We start from the raw sequence: 25,296 nt of genomic DNA on the forward strand, positions 1-25,296 counted from the left end.
TGGCAAATTATGATGAACATGGGGGGGTGAAGATTTGGTTTTTACAAGAAACTCACTTCGCCAGCTTTAGCAGACATCCAGCAGTTTCAAAACAGATACCGGTTGTTAGGATTTTGGAGTTTTGGGACAAATCGATCCACAGGGGTGGGAATAGTAGTGGTTCCTCCAATTTTAGGGACTGTACAACTGGCAGGTAGGGATACAGAAGGTCGGGTTGTGGCAGTGGATTGGAGCTATGGGGGGGCGTACAATTAGACTAATCTGTGTCTATAGTCCAAATTCCACTTTAGAAAGGAAAACTCTGTTTCAGGGGCTGGGCAACTATATGAGGGGGGGGGTGCAGTGGATTATAATGGCAGGGGACTGGAACTGCGTTCCTGACCCCATTATGGACAAAATTCTGGCGGGTAACCCGCATCATGGTACTGGGGGGGGGTTCGTGAATTAATCGAGGTTTGTACTAAATTAGACTTGGTAGACGTCTGGAGGGAAAAAAATCCGGGGAAACGAGCGGCCACGAGAATAGCCAATAATATAGGAACTAGGATAGATCGCATTTACGCAACAAGTCAGTTGAAGGATAAGATAACAATGATACGGCATGTGAAATTTGCGGGAGGTCGACAAGTTTCAGATCACTTGGCAGTAATGTGGAAAGGAGATTTATTCACGAACGTTAGTCTGGGTAATGGCTATTGGAAGCTCAACCCAGCAGTTCTGGAGAGAGAGGACTGGGACTTTACAACAGTTATTAAACAGATAGTAGAGTCAGGTAGAAATGAGTGGGAAATGTTGGCGAAAATTAAAGAAATTGCTAAATCATTTTATTACTCCAAAATTAAGGAAAGAAATGAACAACGCAGAAATAGACTGAAAGATCTCCTACAAGAAAAAAGAATTTACCACCGGTGCGGGGATGAAAGTGCAACAGAGGAAGTACAAGCGATTATTGACGGTATGATATTGGAAGAAGAGAAAGAAAAGGCGCGAAAAATACAGCTGAAATTTAGGGAGGCTGATAGTCCTTCAGCTGCATTTTACCAAAGAAGACTAAGGTTAAATAATTTAGCCAAAACTGTTCAGGAAATTACAGACGATGACAACACACATTCAACAACGCCAACTATTATGAATAGTTTTGTAAACTACTATGAAAAAGAGCTTGCTTTGCAAAAAAAAGAGAGAGACAACTCCATTTGGACGATTGGACAATTCACACCCGAGCAAAAAGCATTACAGGACAGGGAAATAATTATGGGGGATCTAACCATGGCTCTAAAATCATGTAAATTACGACGCATGCCGGGACCGGATGGTTTTGGGTTTGAATTTTATAAGAAATTTTGGAACTTGTTAGTGCCTATTCTTCTGGCCATCTTTAACAAATTTTTTCAGGAAGGGGTTGTACCCGAAGGCTTCTTAAATGCCTATACTACTTTCATTCCGAAGCATGGACGGGATTTAACGAAAATTGCTAACTGGAGACCTATAACGTTGGCTAATTGTGACTATAAAATATTTGCAAAGATTTTGACAACTAAATTAAAACGCGACGTAACCCGGGTAGTTAGAAGCACACAGTGCTACGGTATACCGGGGAGGCGGATAGAATATAACCTTTGGCTATTAAAAGATATATTAGAATATCGGAAACGAAAGAGTTACAATTTAGCGTTAGTGGCAATCGACTTAGAAAAGGCTTTTGATAGAATCGACCAAGACTACCTTTTCTCTATAATTAAAGATACAAACGTAGGATCTCAGTTGTTTACAGTCCTGAGAAATCTATACACACACATAGTAGCACGCGACTTTTGGTAAATGGAGAAATTTCGAAAAACATTAAAATTGATAGGGGAGTAAAACAAGGATGTCCGCTTAGTCCTTTGTTATTTACGTTAGCACTAGAACCACTGTTGGGAAGAATAGACAGAACTGAGGCCATTCAGGGGATACCGTTGCCAAAGCCGGCAGATCAGTGTAAATGTAGAGTGTATGCGGATGATGTTACCGCCACTCTCACTACGAGTTATGCGGTGGAAGAATTTATGTCACTTGTTACTACTTTTGGTAAAAAGTCGGGGTTAAACATAAACGAAGATAAAACCAGGATAAAATTGTTAGGGGAATGGGTACATCGGCCTTTACCACAACGAGAAGTGGAGTCGAATAAATCGATTCAAATATTGGGAGTTCCGTTTAGAGAGAGTCCCATGCTACCTGTAGGAGGGCTCACCACTAAAATACGGGAAAGTTTAAAAGAGTGGGAAGTGGGACAATTTTCTTTTGAGAACAAATCCATTATTGTTAGAACCGTAATTCTTCCTAAAATCTTATACATGGTGTTTATAACAGGAATCACAGCTAGGACAATGAGACGATTTTACGTTCCAACATTTCAGTTTTTATGGGGAGGAAAATGTCAAGAAATAGCACAGAAATTTTTATTTTTACCGTGGGAAGATGGGGGAATAAGTATTCCAAAAATTAATTTGAGGTGTAGCTGTAAGAGGCTGCTGGATGTGGCTAATATGGTGCAATCTAACCATTTAGTAGCGGTACTGATAAAGTATTTTATGGGATTTAATACAGCCTTAATTAAAGGCGGCAATTATCTAGGGCCAAAAGCAGAGACAATTCCTATATATTACAAAAAAATTCGGGATATGTGCACGCAGTTAAGGGAGAAAGATATAGATCCTTTTAAGGGGGGTTTAAAACGACTCTACTGGACACTGTTTAACTCAGAAAATCCAGAAAAGCCAAATTTAGGAAATAATACCCAGTTGTTTTTTAAAAATTTAAAAATTGGAGGAAACTATCCGTCGCGTATTGACTTTTCGTGGAGGGTTGGTTACGGAAACATACCAGTGAACGATATCACGTATAGATTTAGTCAGACTGGCAACAGATTATGCCAATTTTGTACCGAAATTGAAACAGTGTACCATTTATTTTATTACTGTCGATTCGCGCAGGAAGTTTGGAAAAGAATTTGTAGATTTTTGAGGATAAGACAGTTCACACTAGAGGAGGTAATTTACTTGCAATTCGATCATCCCTTGGGCAAGAAAAAAATGTTCACTATATTTTTAATTACAGAGGCAAAATATCATGTGTGGAAGCTTCGAAAACGGCAAGGTTTGGGACCTTTAGGGGATCTCTTTGGGACTTGAAACAAACAATGTCTGCTTCCATGCAAAGGTTTTTACAGTTGGAAAAATGGCGTTTAGGGTCTGATAAGTTTCTGAAAAGGTGGGGAGAGCCACCTCTTCTGTGCAGTTTGGTTGGAGATGAGGTTCATCTAAAGTACTGGTTTTAGTTATTTTAGAGAGGGGAAAAAAAAAAAAAAAAAAAGCAGGGTTTTTTTTCGTCTATTACAAAATTCAGTTTTCTTGATAAAAAATCTAGATGTCTTAGGTTCTCATTAAAACCAGTTCCATGATATAGGTTTCAATTTTATAACTCAAAATTTGTTTGGTTAAATAGATCTGGTCCATTGGATTTTTTTTTCACATTTAATTCATAATATCTGTGAAATGATCGTCTAAATTTAGATTTTTTATGATTCAGATTTGAATTTTATAATTCATTTGTTTGGTTTAATAGATTTGGTCCAATGGGTTTTTTTTCACATTAAATTCACAAATAGCCCTGAAACGGCATCACTTCGGTACCTACCCACCCACCGAAGAAGGGCCAAATAGCCCTGAAACGGTGCCGCTAGGGGGAGCTTGATGATGTCCGGAGTTTCCAAGAATAGGTAACAACAGCCTTCTCCACTGGGGAAGCATTGCCTATTCGAGGAGTTTGAGTTTTTGAGTGGTGTGAGTTGAAGGAGTTATTGCCCCTTTCATTCTTCTACACCGTTTCTTTTCCTCTTCCACTCCTACTATAACTTTCCCTCTATGTTTTGCTTTTCTAAGTCTAATAGGGACAAGTGGATATTCGAGTAGATATTACTCGAATTACATACATAAGTAGCCCTGAAACGGCACCAGGGGGAGCCTGATGATGTCTGGAGTTTCCAAGAATAGGTAACAACAGCCTTCTCCACTGGGGAAGCGTTGCCTATTTGAGGAGTTTATGAGTTTTTAAGTGGTGTGAGTTGAAGGAGTTACTGTCCCTTTCATTCTTCTACACCGTTTCTTTTCCTCTTCCACTCCTACTATTACTTTCCCTCTACCTTTTTGCTTTTCTAAGTCTAATTGGGACAAGCGGATAGTTGAGTTATTATCCCACACATATACAAAATAGCCCTGAAACCCATCAACCACCGAATTAAGGGCCAATAGCCCTGAAACGGCACCGGGGTAAGCCTGATGATGTCCGGAGTTTCCAAGAATAGGTAACAACAGCTTTCTCCACTGGAGAAGTGTTGCCCATTCGAGGAGTTTATGAGTGGTGTGAGTTGAAGAAGTTACTGTCCCTTTTATTCTTCTACACCGTTTCTTTTCCTCTTCCCCTCCAACTATTACTTTCCCTCTACCTTTTTGCTTTTCTAAGTCTAATAGGGACAAGTGGACAGTCGACTTATTATCCAATACAAAATAGCCCTGAAGTGGCACCAGGGTGAGCCTGATGATATCCGGAGTTTCCAAGAATAGGTAACAACAGCCTTCTCCACTGGGGAAGCGTTGCCTATTCGAGGAGTTTTTGAGTGGTGTGAGTTGAAGGAGTTACTATCCCTTTCATTCTTCTATGCCGTTTCTTTTCCTCTTCCACTCCTACTATTACTTTCCCTCTACCTTTTTTGCTTTTCTAAGTCTAATAGGGACTAGTGGATAGTCGAGTTATCATCCCACACATATACAAAATATCCCTGAAAGGGCTATTTGGCATTTCAGGGCTATTTGGCCCTTCTTCGGTGGGTGGGTAGGTACCAGGGGGAGCCTGATGATGTCCGGAGTTTCCAAGAATAGGTAACAACAGCCTTCTCCACTGGGGAAGCGTTGCTTATTCGAGGAGTTTATGAGTTTTTGAGTGGTCTGAGTTGAAGGAGTTACCGTCCCTTTCATTCTTCTACACCGTTTCTTTTCCTCTTCTACTCCTACTATTACTTTCCCCTCTACCTTTTTGCTTTTCTAAGTCTAATAGGGGCAAGTGGATAGTCGAGTTATTATCCTACACATACACAAATAGCCCTGAAACGGTGGAGCAAAAAGCATTACAGGCAAGGGAAATAATTATGGGGGAATCTAACTGTGGCTCTAAAATCATGTAAATTGCGACGCGTGCCGGTTTGGGGGTTGAACTTCACAAGAAATTTTGGAACTTGTTAGCGCCTATTCTTTTGGCAGTCTTTAACAAATTTTTTCAGGAAGGGGTTGTACCCGAAGGCTTTTTAAATGCCTATACTACTTTCATTCCAAAGCATGGATGGGATTTAACGAAATTTGTTAACTGGAGACCTATAATGTTGGCTAATTGTGACTACAAAATATTTGCAAAGATTCTGACCACTAAGTTAAAACGCGATGTAACCCAGGTAGTTAGAAGCACACAGTGCTACGGCATACCGGGGAGGCAGATAGAATATAACCTTCGGCTATTGAAAGATATATTAGAATATCGGAAACAAAAGAGTTACAATTTAGTGTTAGTAGCAATCGACCTAGAAAAGGCTTTCGATAGAATCGACCACGACTACCTTTTCTCTATAATTAAAGATACGAACATAGGATCTCAGTTGTTTACAGTCCTGATAAATCTATATACACTTAGTAGCACACGACTTTTGATAAATGGAGAAATTTTGTAAAACATTAAAATTGATAGGGGAGTAAAACAAGGATATCCGCTTAGTCCTTTGTTATTTACGTTAGCACTAGAACCACTACTGGGAAGAATAGACAGAACTGAGGCCATTCAGGGGATACCATTGCCAAAGCCGGCAGAGCAGTGTAAATGTATAGTGTATGCGGATGATGTTATCGCCACTCTCGCTACGAGTTATGCGGTTGAAGAATTTATGTCACTCGTTAGTTCTTTTGGCAAAAAGTCGGGGTTAAACATAAACGAAGATAAAACTAGGATAAAATTGTTAGGGGAATGGGTACATCGGCCTTTACAACAACGAGAAGTGGAGTCGGATAAATCGATTCAAATATTGGGAGTTCTGTTTAGAGAGAGTCCCATGCTACCTGTAGGAAGGCTCACCACTAAAATACGGGAAAGTTTAAAAGAGTGGAAAGTGGGACAATTTTCTTTTGAGAACAAATCCATTATTGTTAGAACCGTAATTCTTCCTATAATCTTATACACGGTGTTTATAACAGGAATCACAGCCAGGACAATGAGACGATTTTACGTTCCAACATTTCAGTTTCTATAGGGAGGAAAACGGCAAGAGATAGCACAGATATTTTTATTTTTACCGTGGGAAGATGGGGGAATAAGTATTCCAAAAATTAATTTGAGGTGTAGCTGTAAGAGACTGCTGGACGTGGCTAATATGGTGCAATCTAACCATTTAGTAGCGGTACTGATAAAATATTCTATGGGATTTAATATAGCCTTAATTAAAGGCGGCAATTATCTAGGATCAAAAGCAGAGAGAATTCCTATCTATTACAAAAAAATTCAGAATATGTGCATGCAGTTAAGGGAGAAAGATATAGATCCTTTTAAGAGTTGTTTAAAATGACTCTACTGGACACTGTTTAACTCAGAAAATCCAAATTTAGGAAACCATAACGCGCAGTTGTTTTTTAAAAATCTAAAAATTGGCAGAAACTACCCATCACATATTGATTTTTCATGAATGGTTGGTTATGGAAACATACCAGTGAACAATATCACGTATAAATTTAGTCAGACAGGCAACAGATTATGCCAATTTTGTACCGAAATTGAAACAGTGTACCATTTATTTTATTACTGTCGATTCACGCAGGAAGTTTGGAAGAGAATTTGTAGATATTTGAGGATAAGACAGTTCACACTGGAGGAGGTAATTTACTTGCAATTCAATCATCCCTTGGGCAAGAAAAAAATGTTCACGGAATTTTTAATTACAGAGGCAAAATATCGTGTGGAAGCTTCGAAAACGGAAAAGGTTTGGGACCTTTAGGGGATCTCTTTAAAGTGGCAACTTAAGTTTAACATTGACAAATGCAAAGTACTGCATATGGGTAGAAGTAACCCCAGAGAAACATACCAACTTTGTTGTACTACACTTAGGGTGGTAGAAAATGAAAAAGACCTGGGCGTAATTGTGCAGTCAGAAATGAAATTTTCGAAGCAGTGCAGACAGGCTGCCAAAGAAAGTCATGGGGTATTGTCAATGATATACAGGAATTCTGCTAGAAAAAGGAGGTGTTATCCCTTTGTATAAGGCAATGGTCAGGCCACATTTTAGGAAGAGTGTAAAGTTGCTTGGGTGTGTTCAGAGAAGGGCAACAAGAGTTGTGAGGGGAACAAGGGGGTCCTCTAACCAAGAAAGGCTTTAAGTTCTGCAAATTGTGGTGGCTGGAGACTAGGCATCTGCAAGGTGATCTGACTGAGAGGTGTATAAGGCCTTGAATGGGTTGAGCACACTGAATTCTGATGGAATTCTTCTTGTTCCAATTACGAACCTGAGGGGGCATAAATTCCAATTGAGGAAAGACAGTTGTAGAACAGATGTGCGGAAATTTGCCTTTAGCCAGCAGGTGGTTAATTGCTGGAACAAACTTCCATCTGTCGTGGAAGGTTGGTAGCTTAAATAAATTCATGGAGAAACTGGATGTGTGGATTTTTTTTTTTGGCTGATGCTACATAAGCTTGCTTTCTTGCATCACATGCCTCTATTATTACTATTACTAAATAGCCTATTAGACTTGGATGGCTGAACTGGAGGAATACAACTGCTTTTACAGTTCAACAGAAGGCTGTGATCAATCAGGATTAAGAATTATGGACTACCCTCTAATATGGTTGACTTTAACCAAAGGGTAAAGGGATTTGATAAACGAAACAAGCAAGGCTAAGGAGGGTAACCCACTTGATAAATAGTATGGGAATGAAAAAAGTGTTTTGGTGTCAAGATTATGTGGAGGTGTAGCCTAATAATTAGGGTACAAACCAAATTTCACAAAAATTTAAAAAAATTAAAAATAACAGAAAAACCTGTGAACTTAAAAATTACAGAAGAATTAAGATAGGTAATAAAGGAATAAGCAGGTTATTTATTATATTAGCATTAGCATTAGTAGAGGCATATGATGCAAGAAAGCAAGCTTATTCAGCATCAGCCAAAAAAAAAAAAAAAAAAAAACCCTCTCCCATTTCACCCCTCCGTTCGTTCGAAATACCTGTCCAGTTGAGCTTTAAATTTGTTTAGGCTATCAACTTCAACAACAAGTGATGGAAGTCGGTTCCACCAACCAACCACCCGCTGGCCAAAGGCAAATTTCCGCACATCTATCCGACATCCGTCCTTCCTCAATTTGAATTTATGCCCTCTGAGGTGATTATTCTGAGAAAGATGAAGAATCCCATTGGCATTGAGCATGCTCAAACCATTCAAAGCCTTATACACCTCTATCAGATCACCTCGCCGGTGCCTAGTCTCCAGACTCTGTAATTTGCAAAACTTAAGCCTTTCTTCGTAAGAGCAACCCTTTGTTCCATTTACTAATCTTGTTGCCCTTCTCTGTACCCGTTCCAGCAGCTCTACATCCTTCTTGAAATGAGGCCTCCAGACCTGTATACAGTACTCAAGATGTGGCCTAACCATTGCCTTATACAAGGGAATAATCACCTCCTTATCCCTGCTAGAAAAATTCCTGTATATCATTGACAAGACACCGAGCTACTCTTGCAGCTCGTCTGCACTGCTCAGAGAACTTCATATCTGCCTGCACAATTACCCCCAGGTCCTTTTCATTCTCCACCACTGTCAGTGTAGTACCGCAGAGTTGATACATTGCTCTGGGGTTACTGTTACCCATATGTAGTACTTTACATTTGTCAATGTTAAACTTCATTTGCCACCTCTCAGCCCATCTGTTCAACCTTTCCAGATCCTGTTGCAGCAGCATAGCGTCAGTAGTGTCCTTAACGACCCTGCCAACCTTTGTATCATCTGCAAACTTAGACATTAAACTTGATATCCCATCATCAATATCATTCATAAACACCGAAAACAACAATGGACCCAACACTGAACCTTGAGGAACTCCACTAATAACATTAGTCCACGTTGAGCAGTGTCCATTGAGTACCACTCTCTGTCTTCTGCCACTCAACCATCCCCTTATCCATAGCAGCAATTTGCCTCCAATGCCACACTGCTCCAATTTGTGCAGCAGTCTTCCATGTGCAACAGTATCAAAAGCCTTTCTAAGATCCAAATATATAATATCAAAGTTATTCCCTGCATCCAGTTCTTTTGTGACTACATCATAGTATCCAATCAAATTGGTCAGGCAAGACCTGCCCTTAACAAAACCATGCTGCGTCTGAGCTATAACTGAATTCTTGTCTAGATGATCCTGCAGTGCTTCTTTAACCAGTGCCTCCATTAATTTACCTGGAACAGAAGTTAAACTAACAGGTCTATAATTACTTGTGTCAGCCTTTGATCCTCCTTTGTGAATTGGGGTTACATTTGCACATCTCCAGTCTATGGGTACCTCCCCTGAGTCCAAAGAAGCTCTCATAATTATGGCTAGGGGTTTGCATACTTCCTTTGCTGCCTCCTTTAATATAACTGGATAGATCCCATCCACCCCAGGTGCCTTTTTTATGTTTATCCTCAACAATCTCTCCTCCACTTTCCTCTCAGTTATTACAAAATCATCCAGCTCACTGCCAATGTTTACTTTACCTAAATCATTATCCTTCCTGAATAACTCCTCATGCGTGAATGTAGATGCAAAATACTCGTTTAGATTGTTAGCCACCTGAGCAGGATCCTCAACTGTTGAACCATCAATATCCAGTGGACCAATCTGATTCATCCCTTTCCTTCTACAGTTTACATAGGTAAAGAACTCTTTTCTGTTTTTCTTTGCATCCTTTGCCAAGGATTTCTCATAATCTGCCTTTGCCTGCCTAATCTCCTTTGTGACTTGGTTACAGACCAACTTATATCTATCATAGGCTTCCATGTCACCCATTAATTTGTATGTATCCCATGCATTTTTCTTCTCTGCCACATGTCTCATTAGTCCATCTGACAACCATTTAGGCCTAAACCTTGAACAATATTTCTTAGTTGGTATGTAAAGCCTGGTAGCCACCAAGGTTAGTTCCTTGAATGCTTCCCATTTTGAGTTTGCTGTTGGTAACATCATCAGTTGGTCCCACTGTATAGAATTTAAATACTGTCTCAGACCATCATAGTCGCCTTTACGAAAACAAAAACCCTTCCCTTTACCTCTGATGGTAGTTACCTCCTTGAGTAAATCCCACTTCAACACACTGTGATCACTGCCACCTAGTGGTTCATTTATCTGCAGGTTCTTAATGCATGAAGAATCACTACTGATAATCAGATCAAGAGTATTGCTCCCTCTTGTTGCCTCACGAACATGCTGATGTAGAAAACAATCATCCAATAAATCCACAAAAGCCTTGCTAGTGTGCGAGTGACCAACCCACAATTTCCAGTCAATATCTGGGAAATTCAAATCCCCCATTATAAGACTCTCTGATTTACTGGCCCACTCTATTTCCCTGTACAATATATTATTATACTCATCAGAGTCATTAGGCCTATAGCACACTCCTACTCTCAATTTTGATTTCCCTATGCTTATGTCACACCATATTATTGTAACTGCAGTTGTTTCTTCACTTTTTCCGCTATTACTTTTTGGAACATGTAGTACGATGTGTTGAAATAGACTCCTTTTTTGTCAATAGTTGATACTCAAAAACTGTGGCTAAAAGAGGCTTCTTTGAAGGTTCTCTTTGAGTATGATTGTCTGTGGAAAGAATTAAAAGGTTTTGGTACTCCCACATACCTCTACAGAGAGAGAGAGAGAGAAAGAGAGTTGCTGTTTCAGATTTGTTGACTCATTTGTGAAATATAACTTTTAATTATTAATTTTTTTTTAATAACAGCTGTGTTGTGAACTTTTTGAACTTGCATCACTTCTCATTAACTTAAATTCAGTAATTTACACAAAAGTGAAATGGATAACAGCCATTGAAATAAAAATTACAAAATGCATTTTGCATGAAATTGAATTGATATCAAATATCTTCAAGGCAAAGGAAGAATCGTATCACATAGTGATAACAGCTGCTGTTTGAGAGTGAATTTGTATTACAGTATATAACAATTTCAATCAAACAGTCATTTTATTGAAGTTCTGATCAGCGTGATTTCAGATCCTTTGTCTTAGTGCTTTTTTTGTGCAAATCCCTTTTATTAAAGCTGAAATTGGTCAAAGTGAGCGCCTCTTCCTTTATTACATATATAGATTCCAAAACTATGGTGCATTTTCTTAATAAATTAAGTTTAAGTAATACATATAACTGTTCTCCCTTCATTCAGGAATAAAAAGTGACTTTCTAAAAAAAAATTACAAGAAATAAAATTCATGAATTCAGGAGCCAGTTTCACAAAATAAAAATCAAACTTGCATTAAGTAAGTTTTAAGAACTCACACAAATACTGTTTTATTTATTTATTTATTGGTAGGAAAATACAAAAAAAAATTATTAAAACCAGACTTTGATCAGTACCAATATCCATATTAAAAAGCAGCAACATTTCTGAATTAAACATCAAGTTCTGTTCTAGAGTCCTTGACTAATCTGGTTGCAATTCGCCACACCAAGAAGTCCTTAAATGAAGCTTTTAGATGTCTATGCAGTAGTCAAGATGTGGCCTAACATAACGTAACCTAACCAAACCATTGCCTTATAGAATGGGATAATCACTTTGCATATGGCCTTAATTAAACTTGTGCTTAGTACTACACAAACTCTCCTATCTCTTACTCTTGTTTACTGGTTTTGGCCCTAAACAAAGGAGATTACATACCATTGCATTCACCATCAACTTAAAGATAATGAACGAAAAGAGTGATGGGTCAAATTATTTTTGGCAGGTATAGTGTGTGTGTGCGTGCGTGTGCACATCAAAACAGTTTGCAAAACACTGATCTAATGATATCCAGATTTGTGAGCCACTGATTTAAATCATCTATGTCTGATGAATGAGGATGATTATTACATAATTCATTAACCTTGTGCTCCCAGATGTGCTTCATGATCTTCATGTCATGACTGAAAGACTTGGGGGAAAGAGATGAAGGAAAGAGATGATCATTTTCCTGTTTCTGCTTGCTCATTACAGAGTAATTGCTTCCGGCAGCCAACACTTACTAAATGTGAGTTGGACTTGTTAAAATAATGGTATAAGGACTACTGTAGATTGCAAACTATGTGTTTAATGTTTGGCAAGTAGGCAAATTCTATTATTGTTAACCAAAGACTGGAATTTTTAGAAACTAGTTACTAATAAAAATTACTCTTCAAGGTCTTTAGAATGTTTAATCATCTACTCAGTTGTTTATTTGTTAGAATTTTTCCTTTGTGTCAGCAACTACAGCTACAGTGCACCACTCAGTCCATGCTTTGCAATAATTAATATTTTCTGAAATTCATAATGCATTATGAGGTGCAGTTCATTTTCTGTAGCCTGAGTTTGTTTATCATCAGTGCAGAGTGGTCATTCTCAATGATGTAATGTGCTGCAAGCATAACAAATTAAAAAAAAAAAAACAAAGAAATAAACTTATTACGGTAAATAAGGAAGGCTGTGGAATGGAAAATGAATTGGATTTGCTTAAAAAAAAATTATTCTAGGAAAAGGAATTCTAGTCACCTAGAAATGAAAGGATTGAGAAACACTGATGTAGAACTTTTTTTTGTTGTTGTTGTTCATTCCCGCAGAGCTAGAATTAGTTGCAAGCTTTTGTGCACTGATGGCCTGCACTTTTTTTCATGTGATGATATAAACAAAAAGTTTAGATTAATGTAAAACGAATGTTTTACATTAACCTAAACTACATCTTTAAGTTGTAAGTGATTTGCACCCTGCTCCGAAAGCACCAAAACTGGTCAGCTGCTTCCCCAAGTCAAGTATCTTTGGTTATAAGGACTTTATATTTTAGTTGGCTTTCAACATTCCAGGGGTTCATATCAGTTTAACTGAAATTAGCTCCACCCATATGTTAATTTCAATTAACAAAACTACATTATAAAAAAAAATCCTCTAGCTTATTTTACTCTCCACAATAGTTTTAACACCTTCATTACTTGGCCTCGCCAAACTCTGTTTTTATAAAAGCAAGTGAGTATACAGGCAAGAAGCTAAACTTAACAAACATTTTCTCTTTCTTTAACATAATTTTTATTTCCTTTAATGTGCTAATCCTACTTAAAAATTTCAAGGATACCAGTCTTTGGGATTACATTACATACCCTTATGAATCATGCCAAGCATTATACTGAATGGAAATATCAACACAAATAGAGGAAGTAATCAGTCTCTAGAAAATACTATGCTAACATGAATGTTTCCTGATGAAGGACAGGACCTCCTGAAATTGGCAATCTCTTGACTAAAATTATTCTTTAAAGGTAAAAAAAAAAAAAAAAAAAAAAAAAAAAAAATTGATGAAATTAAAATTGAAAAAATTTGTTTTCAGAATGTTAATAATGAATGTAATTTTTATCTATTGTACTTCTAGCAATAACTGCAGATAAGTTATATACTTACGTGTTTCTATTAGTAGCGTTTTTACATGTATGCATAACTAGCTGTAATAATGCATGTTGCACTACAGTAAACACCAATGTGATTATATAAAGAGTCGTCCCATTGTACTGCATTATTGGACAATTAATGTTTTTGGAAAGTTAATAATGAATGTAATTTTTGCTATTGTACTTCTATGAACAACTGTCGATAAGTTTTAGTCTTACCTGTTTCTATTAGTATTTTTTTTTAGATACATCTAGCTATGTGGTTATTAAATATAGTAACAGTCATATAGTGAGGCCACAGGCTTTTGCTGCACTGGCTGGGGAAAGAGTAGATAAGAAAATAGAAATTATTTACTTCCTTCCTTACATAGGTGACTATCCAGTTGACTTTTGAATTTATTCAAACTGTGAGTCTTATGAGGAACATGTTGGAGATTTGTTCAGTGATGTGGGTAGATTGGACACAATAGGAGATGGAACAACCAGAAATATTACAATCAGAGGTGTGCTATGCCATTCAGCAGGCATCAACTGGGAAAGCTCCTGGTCCAGATGAAGTTGCAACTTGAGATGCTGAAACTTATTGATGATAACATATGAAAGCTTATTGACATATTCAATAAGGTGTACCAAACAGGACATATTCCAGCTTAAATCTAAATTCATGATACTTCCTAAGAAAAGTAATCCAAAGTCTTGTGGAGACTTGCAGCTTATCAGTCTTACGGGTCATATGCTGAAAATATTACTAAAGGTGATTTGAAACCACATATTCGTGAAATGTGAATACATAATTGGTGACACCCAATTTGGCTTCCACAACCGCCTTGGAACAAGAGATGCACAGACTTAGGACAAGATGTGTATATATGTTTCACTGATTTTGAAAAAGCTTTTGATTGTGTACAACATGACAGTTTCATCAATATACTACAACAGATTGGACTTGATGGTAAAGACGTACACATTATCAAGAAACTCTATTGGAAACAGAGGGCAGTAGTCAGAGTGGGGGACACTGAGATGCAGAAGACTGAGGTCAGTAGAGGGGTTAGACAAGGCTGTATATTCTCACCACTACTGTTTAAGATATATTCCGATCCGAATATATTTTCAGTGAAGCTATGGGAGCTGTGGAAAAAGGTATAAAAGTAAACGCCACATAATAAATAACATTCGGTATGCTGACGACATAGCATTAATAGCAGGCAACAACAAAGAACTGCAAGAAATATTAGAACAAGTAAATAAAGCAAGTGAAGATTAGGGCTTGCAATCAACGTACAAAAAACAAAATTAATGATAGTCACGTAAGACTGAAGTTGATGGGATAAATCTTGTTTTAAATGGCAAGAATACTGAAAGAGTAAAAAGATTCAAATACCTCGGCTGCTGGCTGAATGAAAATTTAGACCCTGATGAAGAGATTAAGCCCAGAATTGAGATTGCGAGATCTCGATTCATGAAATATAGATCACTGGTTTCAGAAAAAACCTTGCACTGGCAACACGCATGAAGTTTGTAAGGCTATGTGTGGCCACTACTTCTATATGGAGTTGAAACTTGGCCACTCAGGGCTTCAGCAGTGAAGAGAGTGGAGTCCTTCGAGATGTGGGTATATAGAAGAATGCTGAGGATCCCCTGGACTAAGTGGATTACAAATGATGAACATTGTGAAAAGAAGGAAGGTAAAATACTTGGGACACATCACAAGAGGAAGAGAAGAGGAGCTGGCCGACGAAAAACCTCATGGATGGATAACATCAAGAGATGGGTGGGATTCGAAGAACTTGTCAGACAGGCTGAAGATAGAAAAGAGTTCAAAAAAGTGATCGCCGACCTCTGAACTCAGCGATGGCACTGAAAGAAGAAGCGAGTCTTGACTACCTGTTCCAGCAATCGATGACTCAATGGCTAAAAGAAAATTTCTAGTGTAAACCTCTTACCCTGTAATTTGAATTTTTGCCCTGGAATTCTCTATAACAGTGAAAATCACATATTAGTTCATTTTACTAATCCCTCTCAGAGTCTTATAAACCTCATTCAGGTCACCTCTGAAGTGCCCTTTCCAAGCACTGTAGCCCACATAATCGGAGTCTTTCCTCATATAGTTGACAATTTTCCAATCTCAACCACATGAGTTGCCCATCTTTGAACCCTTTCAAGAAGCTCAATGTCTTTTTTCAGGTGAGGTCTCCATACTTGAACACAGTATTCCAAATGTGGTCTTAAAATTTCCTTGTACAGTGGGACTATGACCTCCATATTTCTACAGGATAATGTTCGATAAATAATCGATGGGACACCATAGGCTTTTCTGGCTGCTGTTTACATTGCTCAAAAAACTTCATATCTGTCTGTATTATAACTCCCAGATCTCTTTCTTCCTCTATAATTTTTAATTCATCCCCACCAAGTGTATAATTTATTTTGGGGTTGCTATTCTCCAAGTGTAAGACATTGCATTTTGCTGCATTAAAATATAGCTGCTACTTCTCTGATCATTCTGCAGCTGTTCAAGTCATCTTGAAGGAGCGCTGCTTGGCACTGATCATTAACTACTCTACCAATCTTTACACAATCTTCAAATTTTGACATCAAGCCTGCTATCCCATCGTCAATATTGTTTATGAAAATCAGAAACAACAGTGGTCCAAGAAATGAACTTTGAGGGACCCCACTCCTGACTTTACACCAGTCTGAAGAATATTCATTAATCAGAACCCTCTGCTTCTGCCCTACAGCCACCAAGCAATAGCTCTTGGAGACTTTTCAGTTATACCAAGCCATTAAAGTTTATATAGTAACCTCTCACGAGGGACTGAGCCAAATACCTTGCCAAAATCCAAATAAACTATGTCAAAATTGTTTCCTACATCCATTTCATGAGTAACTGTATCAAAACAGCCTACTAAGTTAGTTAAACATTATTTTTCCTTAACAAAACCATGTTGTGTGTTATTCAGAATGCTGTATCTATCTAAATGTCCCTGGATTGTCCTCTTAATAAATGCCTCTAAGATTTACCCTACCCTGTCAGACTAACTAGTCTGTAGTTACCAACTACACTGTTAGAACCACCTTTATGTATTAGTGATATGCTGGCAGTTTTCAAAACCAATGGAATCTCTCTTGAGTCTAAAAATGCTCTCATTAACTTCCATGGTTCAATAAACTCCTTGGCAGCTTCCCTTAAAATTAATAGGTAAATGCCATCAACTCCAGGGGCCTTACTTGCCTTTATGCTCAAAATTTTTCTAATACAGAGTCATTCGTAATTACGAATTTACTAATTTCATATGACTATAACTAGGCCTATAACATACTCCTACTCTCAATTTTGCTTTCCCAGTGCTCATGTCACACCAAACTGACTCAAGATTGTACTGTCCACCCATGTCAGCTTGATGCACTTCCTTAGATTTCATGTTTCTTAACTAACAGTATTACTCCTCATCCCTTTCTATTATTTCTGTACACATTGATACTCCCCAAATTCTGATTCTGCATTCCTTAGCTCTGTGTGACACCGCATCTCTGATATCCCAACAATATCCACCTTCAATGTCTTCACCAGCACCTCAAATTCATCAAATTTATTCACTATACTCCTAGCATTGGTGTACATTCAAGTATACATGCATCTATTCTTATTTTAGTTTTCCTAACACAGCCCATGTATTTACTTGTTCCATGATAACTTCCAGCAGTCCTGGAAATCCCCAGCACCTTGCTTTCCAGGCTGCTGCTCATTCCAACAGAAGCAGTGCAAGAATCACTTTCATTGATGCCTGTGGCTACTGTTAATCTATTAGTCCTTGTACCCCCCCCCAAGCTAGCAGTTTTCTGACCAACCTAACTGTGCCTCAATAGCATCAGCAAATATTCTTGCACCCTTCTATTTAAGTGTATCCCATCCCTGTAGAATCAATCTCTTCTGTTAACAAGCACAGATCAGGCTGAAAAAAATTCTACCCTGTGAGCCTTGCACAATCTCACCAGGACTGAATAGATTGACAAGGCTCGCATCATATACTCCCTCCTATCATGTCTAGGCAGAATTGCAGACACTTTCAAATTCAATCCTAACTCAACTTTTTTTAATGGAATGGTATCCAAAACAATGATGGAAATGATGATAAAATAGAAGAACAAGTGCCAAAAACAGATAATTTCAAGGGATGATGAATGGAATAAAATTTTTAAATCATAATTAATAAAATATAGTTTTAAATTTAACAAAGAAAAGTGAAACCCTATATTTTGTGATACAAATCAATGAACTAACAGATGGCATGCAATCAAAGTGTCCTGATTTTTGGCATGACCACAGTAGGGTTAAATATGATACCCAAAAGAAAACCAAGTGACTTAGAGGTCTGTGGTGATAGCACTAAAAAAAAATAAATAAATAAAAATGTCATTTTCTATCTGTATAATGCTACATTGCTAAAATAATTCAGTACCAAAACTTCGAAGAAGCACCTGTATGAAATTGCCGGCAATGATTTATCAAAATAAATGGAAGAGCAGAGTGAAGCTGCTTAAGTTTTTCACAGACAGTGACACAAATAAAGGAATTCAAAACACACTACAGTACTGCAGAAGATAAAAGGTTGGCAGTATAGTTAATGACAGTAACCAAAGTACTGCAACAAGATATAGAAAAATTAGGCAGATGGCTGTGAAATGGCAGTTGAAGTTTCACATTGACAAATGTGAGATACAACACAAGGGATTAGCAGTAATCCAAGATTAATGTACCTACCATGTGATACCACACTCAGGGTAGTGAAGAATGAAAAATACAGAGATAATTGTAAAGTCAGATATGAAGTTCTTCGAGCAGTGCAGAGAGACAGCCAGGAATATAATAATAACTTTTCTAGCAGGGATAAGGAGGTGATTAGCCCAATGTACATCAGTATTAGTAGTAACAAACAATTCAAGAAACCAAGCTTACGAAGCATTAGCCACATACACACACTAATAATAATAATAATTAATAATACTTCTGCAAACTGCAACATCTGGAAACTAGGCACCTGCAAGGTGATTTGATTGAGGCATTTAAGGCTTTGAATGGATTGAACAAAATCAATGTTGATGGAATTCTTCCTATTGCTCAGACTGTTTGAATTTATACTCCCACAAGAGGGGTCAAATTCAAACCAAGGAAGGATGGTTGCAGGATAGATGCACGGAAGTCTGCCTTCAGCTGGCTGATGGTGACTGTTCGATCAAACTTCCATCTGTTGTGGAAGTGGGCAGTTTGAAGAAGGGTTTCTAAATTCCGACATTTTTTAATCTTCAGGAACTGGGAAACTGCAGTTCCTGAGAATTCCTCAAAATTTAATTTTATTGATTAAATATTTGCTATCTTTTTGATAAGAATTTTTGTCCTTATTCCAGTCATAAAACACTATAATAATGAACTGTACATTGTGGTGTACAGTGAAACTTCTCCTAACGGAGACCTCTCGTTAACGGACATCTCTCTACAACGGACATTTTCAAATTCCCCAACTCACCCCTATTGGTTTTAACGTGTTTGCAGCTTCTGTCTAGCGGACATTCTCTGTAACGGACACAGAGAGGCAATCTGCACTGTTTCGTTTAGATTAGCACTTAATTTGATCTCCCCATAACGGACAGCGGGCGAGCTCACGGCCCTTTTTCTAGGAACTTTTCTTCCACATATTGCCTCAATCGTGTGTTTATTTTCTATTTCCGATTTTCTGAATTTTATCAAGGTTTATATCACGGTTCTAAACCCTTTTTCAAGAATTTTAAGGCACGTATAAAACTTCTGATGAATTCAGTGTGTGCAAGGGGGGGGAATATGGTCGGCCTTTCGTCTTTTCAGTTTCAGTTTTCAGTTTTGTTCAGTGTCGTGTGAAGTGCACAATGTCTTCTTGTAAACATTTAACTTTAAAAGATAAAGTCGAACTCATTAATGCGTATGATCGGCAAAAAAATAGTGTTTGCACTTTCGCTGCAAAATTCAAAATTGGGAAGACGCAGGTAAGCGACATCCTAAAGAAAAAAAATGAACTGCTCAAACGATTTTGGCAACACGGAAATGATCAGGTTCAAAAATCATTCCCGAAAACTGTTGGACTTCAAATTGACAATGTTACGTATGAGTGGTTTTGTCGCGAACGTGCTAAAAAAATTCCCATTAACGGGCCTATTATTAGGGAAAAGGCTTTGGAGGTTGCGAAATCTATGGGAGTAAATGAGTTCAAAGCTTCTGTGGGATGGCTAGACAAGTTCAAAACTCGGCATAAAATTTCTTGGAAAACCGTGGTGAAGGCGGATCTGTTGATACTGGAGTTGTAACAGAGTGGACCGTCAAGTTGGAAGATTTATGTCGTGATTTTGAAGCTAAGGATATTTACAACTGTGACGAAACAGGGTTGTTTTTTAAAGTTCTTCCTGAAAAAACAATGAGTCCAAAAAAACGAAAAGTGCCAGGGCGGAAATATTTCTAAGGAACGCTTGACTGTACTATTGTGTACAAATATGCTGGGAGACTTTGAACAACCTCTTGTTATAGGAAAACCACAAAATCCTCGTTGTTTCAAGGGCATAAAGTTGAATCTTTTGAATGTTAACTGGAAGTCTAATAAAAAAGTGTGGATGACACGAGATATCATGAGCGAATGGATAAGTCACTTTAACCAAAACATGATTCATCAAAACAGAAAAATTATTCTTTTCATGGATAATGCTGCATCTCACCCGCACACTGAATTGTCCAACATTCAAATCATCTTTCTGCCACCAAACACATCTGCAGAGTGTCAGCCCTTGGATCAAGGGATAATAAAAAAATTTAAACTTCACTACAGAAAACGTGTTTTAAGACATCTCATTGCAAACATGAACGATGTAACATGTGCGAGTGACCTTGCAAAGAAAATTAGCATCCTAGATGCGATTCAATGGATTTCCTCTTCAGTAAACAAAATTAGAAAACAAACTGTCGTGAACTGTTTTGTAAAGTCTGGCTTCTCAAACGCAAAAATTGAAGTTGTGAACAGCAATGTGGAGAACCAAGAAGAACAAGAACTTCATCTATTGATAATGTACGATACTTCTACACGATAGCTACAAGTGACCCTGGCTACAAAGATATAGACTCGAACCTCACTACAGAAGATGGTGCTCTAGATATCAACGACATTATCATCGATATTTTTCAAGAAGTTCCTCATGAGGATGAAGAAATGGAAGGAGGTCATTATGTCGAAGAACATATTAACGACGAACCACCGATGATAATAGAAGAAGCGCTCATACAAATCAATCGTTTAAAAATGTTTTTCGCCGCTGAAGTATCTTACTGAAGGACTTTCGATGGTTTCTTCACTCCAAACAAATGTTGAAAACAAAATTATCAGCCGGAAGAAGGTGCAGAAGAAAATAAGTGATTACTGTATGTATTTTTCATACGATAAAGTCATAATATGCATAGCACAATTGTATGTATATTATTTACAAAAATATTGTGAAAAATCTGTATATAATTTAATTTTACATTAAACGTTTAACGATTTTTCTTTATCTCTTGTGTATGTAATTGTATATTATTTACAAAAATATTGTTCAAAATCTGTATATATTTTAATTTGATTTTACATTAAACGTTTAACGATTTTTCTTTCTTTCTTTTTTTTTTTCTCCCTCGGACTTCTTTTTAGCGGACAGTTCTCTCTAACGGACACATTTTCGTTCCCCATGGCTGTCCGTTAAAGGGAAGTTTCACTGTATAAGTAAAAAACTTAAAATTTAAGGAGAATTAGATATTAAAAAATTCGACTATTGTTTGAAGAATGTAAACAGAAACTTTTATTACATTGATAAAGCATACAAATAGGCAACATTATTTTATACATTTATTCTAAAACACTTAAGTTTAAGATTAGCATAAAAGAAATCCTAAGTAAACACTAATAATGAAGCAAAACAAATAATAAGAAACTAATAATAGCATTTAACATTTACAATTTTTAAAATGAAATTTTAAAAAACACAGTGCATTAACTACTTGGTCAGAAAGCTTGGATCTTTGCTTAGTTATTAATAAGCCTGAAGTAGAAAAATTTCTTTCATTTTGGGTTTAAGCAGGTCTAATCGTTAGAAGTGCACCTAATAAAATTTTTAGATTCGGTGTTAGTGTACATATTGCTTCATATAAATTCATCACACTTCTTAACGATGAAAATACCTTATTTGATTGGATTGGCTCTGCTTTTGCCGTTGAAATGGATATATCTCTCGCTAACTCTGTTTTTAGATCTGCTTTTAATTCTCCAGGTTCTGAATTTTCCATTTCTTTGTTTGTATTATTTTCTCTTTCAACTCTTCTATTGAAGCACACTTTTCTTTGAAAATTCGTTCCATTATCAATTTCACAGATTGCATAATTTCATTTTCATTTGCCATAGCAAAAAAAAAAAAAAAATTATTAACCTCTTTTCAACTATTTGGGGCTGAACTCTAGATTATGGGTACACCTGGTCACTGCGTTGCAGGCATGGCCAAATTTGGGACAGATTCAAGCAAAAGAAGTGTGGGTTTTTTTAATTGACTTTCACTTTTGGCTAGTGAAAACATGTTGGGATAGTTTATGCCAGTAATTCGGGATGGATTCAAGCAAAAGAAACCACTTCCTCCGGAGGTGTACGCATAATCTGGAGTATAACCCTATTTGGATTGCTTAAATATCTGATAAAGGACACTTAAAGACTATCTCTACATTTCAAAAGCTGCTGTTTAATCCTTTAATTGGATTAGCTTTTAAAAGCCAATCCTTTAAAAGCTTATTACTTAAAATAGAATTTTGATTTTCCATATTATGAAAGAGGAATCTAAAATTTCCTTCGCTTGTTAGTAGATTTGCATTATGATTACTTAGTGCTTCAACTGCGAGTGGCACTGGTGGTTTTAAGCAGTTTAATATATCTTTGGCGATTTTTGGATATCTGTCCTACCATAGATAAGAGAGCTTTAATTCATGTGAAGGAATTTTTTTATCGGTGTTAAAAATCTCTCACTTTCTAATGAAGTGGTTATTTGCAACTATATTTAAATAAAAATTAAGCATTTTAAAATAAACTACATAGCAGTCTGTGTATTACAAAAAAAAAAAAAAGAAAAAAAAAATAATAATAATATATATCTCAATTTCTCGGGAAATGTTTTTGCTTTTCCCAGGAATCGAGAATTTTAAGGTTAGGATTTTTTCTCAGGAAGAAACCCTAGTTTGAAGATTATTTGAAGGGATGGATAGATGATGTGGGAAGTTATGTTTTTTTGGCTGATGCTTCATAAGCTTAGGTTTGTTGCACTGCTTACTACTACTAATACTATAGGTGTAGCTACACCATAGTTTACTCATAAACCAATATTATATAGTTAATTAACTAAACCCATAAGAAATTATGCCTTGTGCATTTCATCTTCTAATATTTAGTACTATGTACAATACATTACACTTTTTTAAGATCCAGACAAATTCATGTTGCCATATTTTAATGGTCTGGCTATATTTTCAGACAGAAAGTACAATCAGAGCCATGTGGCTGTATATGCAAATATCTAGAGGTGTCACACAGTTTTGGCTCTTAACCCAGCAATAGTGGCAAGTAATCTGACAGGCAACCCTTAAAAATAACATTCCCACATTAACAGTTAATCAATGATTAATAAATCAGTCAACTACTGAGTGCCAGGCACTCAGGATGAAGGGTCTGTAGTCACGAATGGTTGTTAATGTAGTATCTCAAATAGAGAGCTTTATGGTAACTGAAAAAAAGTTTCTAGTACCCCGGCTTGGCCTAAATTGAGGAACTAACAAAAACGTTTGTCTATTCTTTGAGTCTTTCCAGTTGTTGTGAATGACAATGGTGGGAGAAGTGACTCAGACTTCTTCCTGGAGAAGCGACTAGCAGGTGAGGGCCGTACAAGGTTCCATACAGGCGCATCCCCACTGCCGCCTCAACACTGGTTCTCTGAGTACCTCCTTGTTGGGACAACTCCAGTTTTGAAAACTGTTAAAAAATACTTCTAGTCGCAAAATTTACAAATGACCTTTACAGAATTATTACCCGTGTATTTTTATTCTTTGTATTAGTCTTTGTATTCCTTTTTAAATTAAATGAGTGGTCCCATTCCATTTCATCCAAGTAAGCACTGTTTATCTTAAATTTTCAATTTTGGTAACATTATTATACTTCCAAATGTAGATATATTTTCTAGCTGTTATAAAATGAAAAGAGAAAAAACTATTACAGATAATGTTATAGAAAATAGACTAAATTAGAAATTATTTACCCTAGGTGTCCATGCTGGATCTGAATCTGAATCATCCACTTGATCACCATCTGAACTGAAAGAAAGATCTGGATCTTCTCTTCTTAAAAAATCTGCTTTTTAATGATAAAGAAACATATAAGAAATGCATAAAAGCTAGTTTAGCATTCAACACCATTCTGTACATGGAAAGTAACAGGGGGGAACAACTGTTTATGCAATGCTTAAACAGCCTATACACTTATTGGCTGCTTTATTAGGTATACCTACCTTTTTCATGAAATGGAGCATGCCTCTGGTAAAAGCATCACATGTTCGTACCATGCAATATAAAGTAGATGAGCAGATAAAGGGATGTCATATGTGCAAATGACTGTGAGAATGGGCAAGTCAAAAGAGTTAAGTGAGTATAAACATGGTATAGTAACTGATGTCATCATGAATATCTCAGGAACTACATGCTGTTGTTTCACATACAACTGCCTCAGATGTATCAAGACAGACCCAATATTAATATCAGAAATTTAAGTCTAATGTTAACAAATATCTTCTTTCATCGTCTCAATCCCCAAAGTACTATAGGTTCTAATACCTTTTGCACTTGGATTTTCAAAATAATAATAATCAAATAACATCTAGCCAAGAGTCATTCCAGTAGCCAGAAATCTTGTCAGCCTCCACTGGTCTCTCACTGACGTGAGAGACCAGTGGAGGCTGACAAGAACTGTGCACGGGAACAGAAAGGCTACAGTCAATCAAATAACAACCCAGTACAACCGTGGTAATCAAAGAGACATTTCATAATGCACCACCTTGCCATGGGATATCACAGTCAATGACTGAACTACTACTGTCAAGTAGTGGTTCAGTTGTTGGAATCAGGAATACTAGCATCAGGCAGTGGAGGATTAGAAAAACATGACCTGGTCTGATCAACCTCAGTTTATGCTATTTCACACTGATGGCAGGATCAGAATATGTCAAATACAGCAAGTCCAAGGACCCATCCTGCTATGGCTCAAAAATGGAAGCTGGTGGCAGAAGTGCAAAATCAAATATGGAAAGTTTTTCATGGTGCACATCATTTCCTTTGATACCAAAGGAGCAACAACCAGATCTCACAAGTTATCTGAAAATAGTTTCTGATAACTATTTTTTTCCACTATTTGTTTCAGAAAATAGTGGAAAGCAACCAAATTAACATGGACTTCATGTCAACAAAACAAGGCTGATCTGAGGGCTCAAGAGGATCCTACTCATTAATAG

At 37.1% G+C, this 25,296-nt stretch overlaps 1 protein-coding gene across 1 annotated transcript in view; it reads right to left on the reverse strand.

The window, feature by feature from the left end:
- LOC150077444 (glutamine and serine-rich protein 1-like) overlaps positions 1-22,048 on the reverse strand; it is a 166,718-nt gene extending 144,670 nt beyond the window's left edge. Inside the window, exon 1 of the mRNA XM_090385906.1 lies at positions 21,944-22,048. Within this exon, the coding sequence (XP_090242032.1) occupies positions 21,944-22,048 (105 nt within the window). The remainder of the gene's footprint in view (positions 1-21,943) is intronic.
- Between the last annotated feature and the right edge of the window lie 3,248 nt (positions 22,049-25,296).

The sequence above is a fragment of the Mastigoproctus giganteus genome, chromosome 12, assembly GCF_048544385.1.
Source record: "Mastigoproctus giganteus isolate SK-2022 chromosome 12, ASM4854438v1, whole genome shotgun sequence".
In the NCBI taxonomy this organism is placed as follows: domain Eukaryota; kingdom Metazoa; phylum Arthropoda; class Arachnida; order Uropygi; family Thelyphonidae; genus Mastigoproctus; species Mastigoproctus giganteus.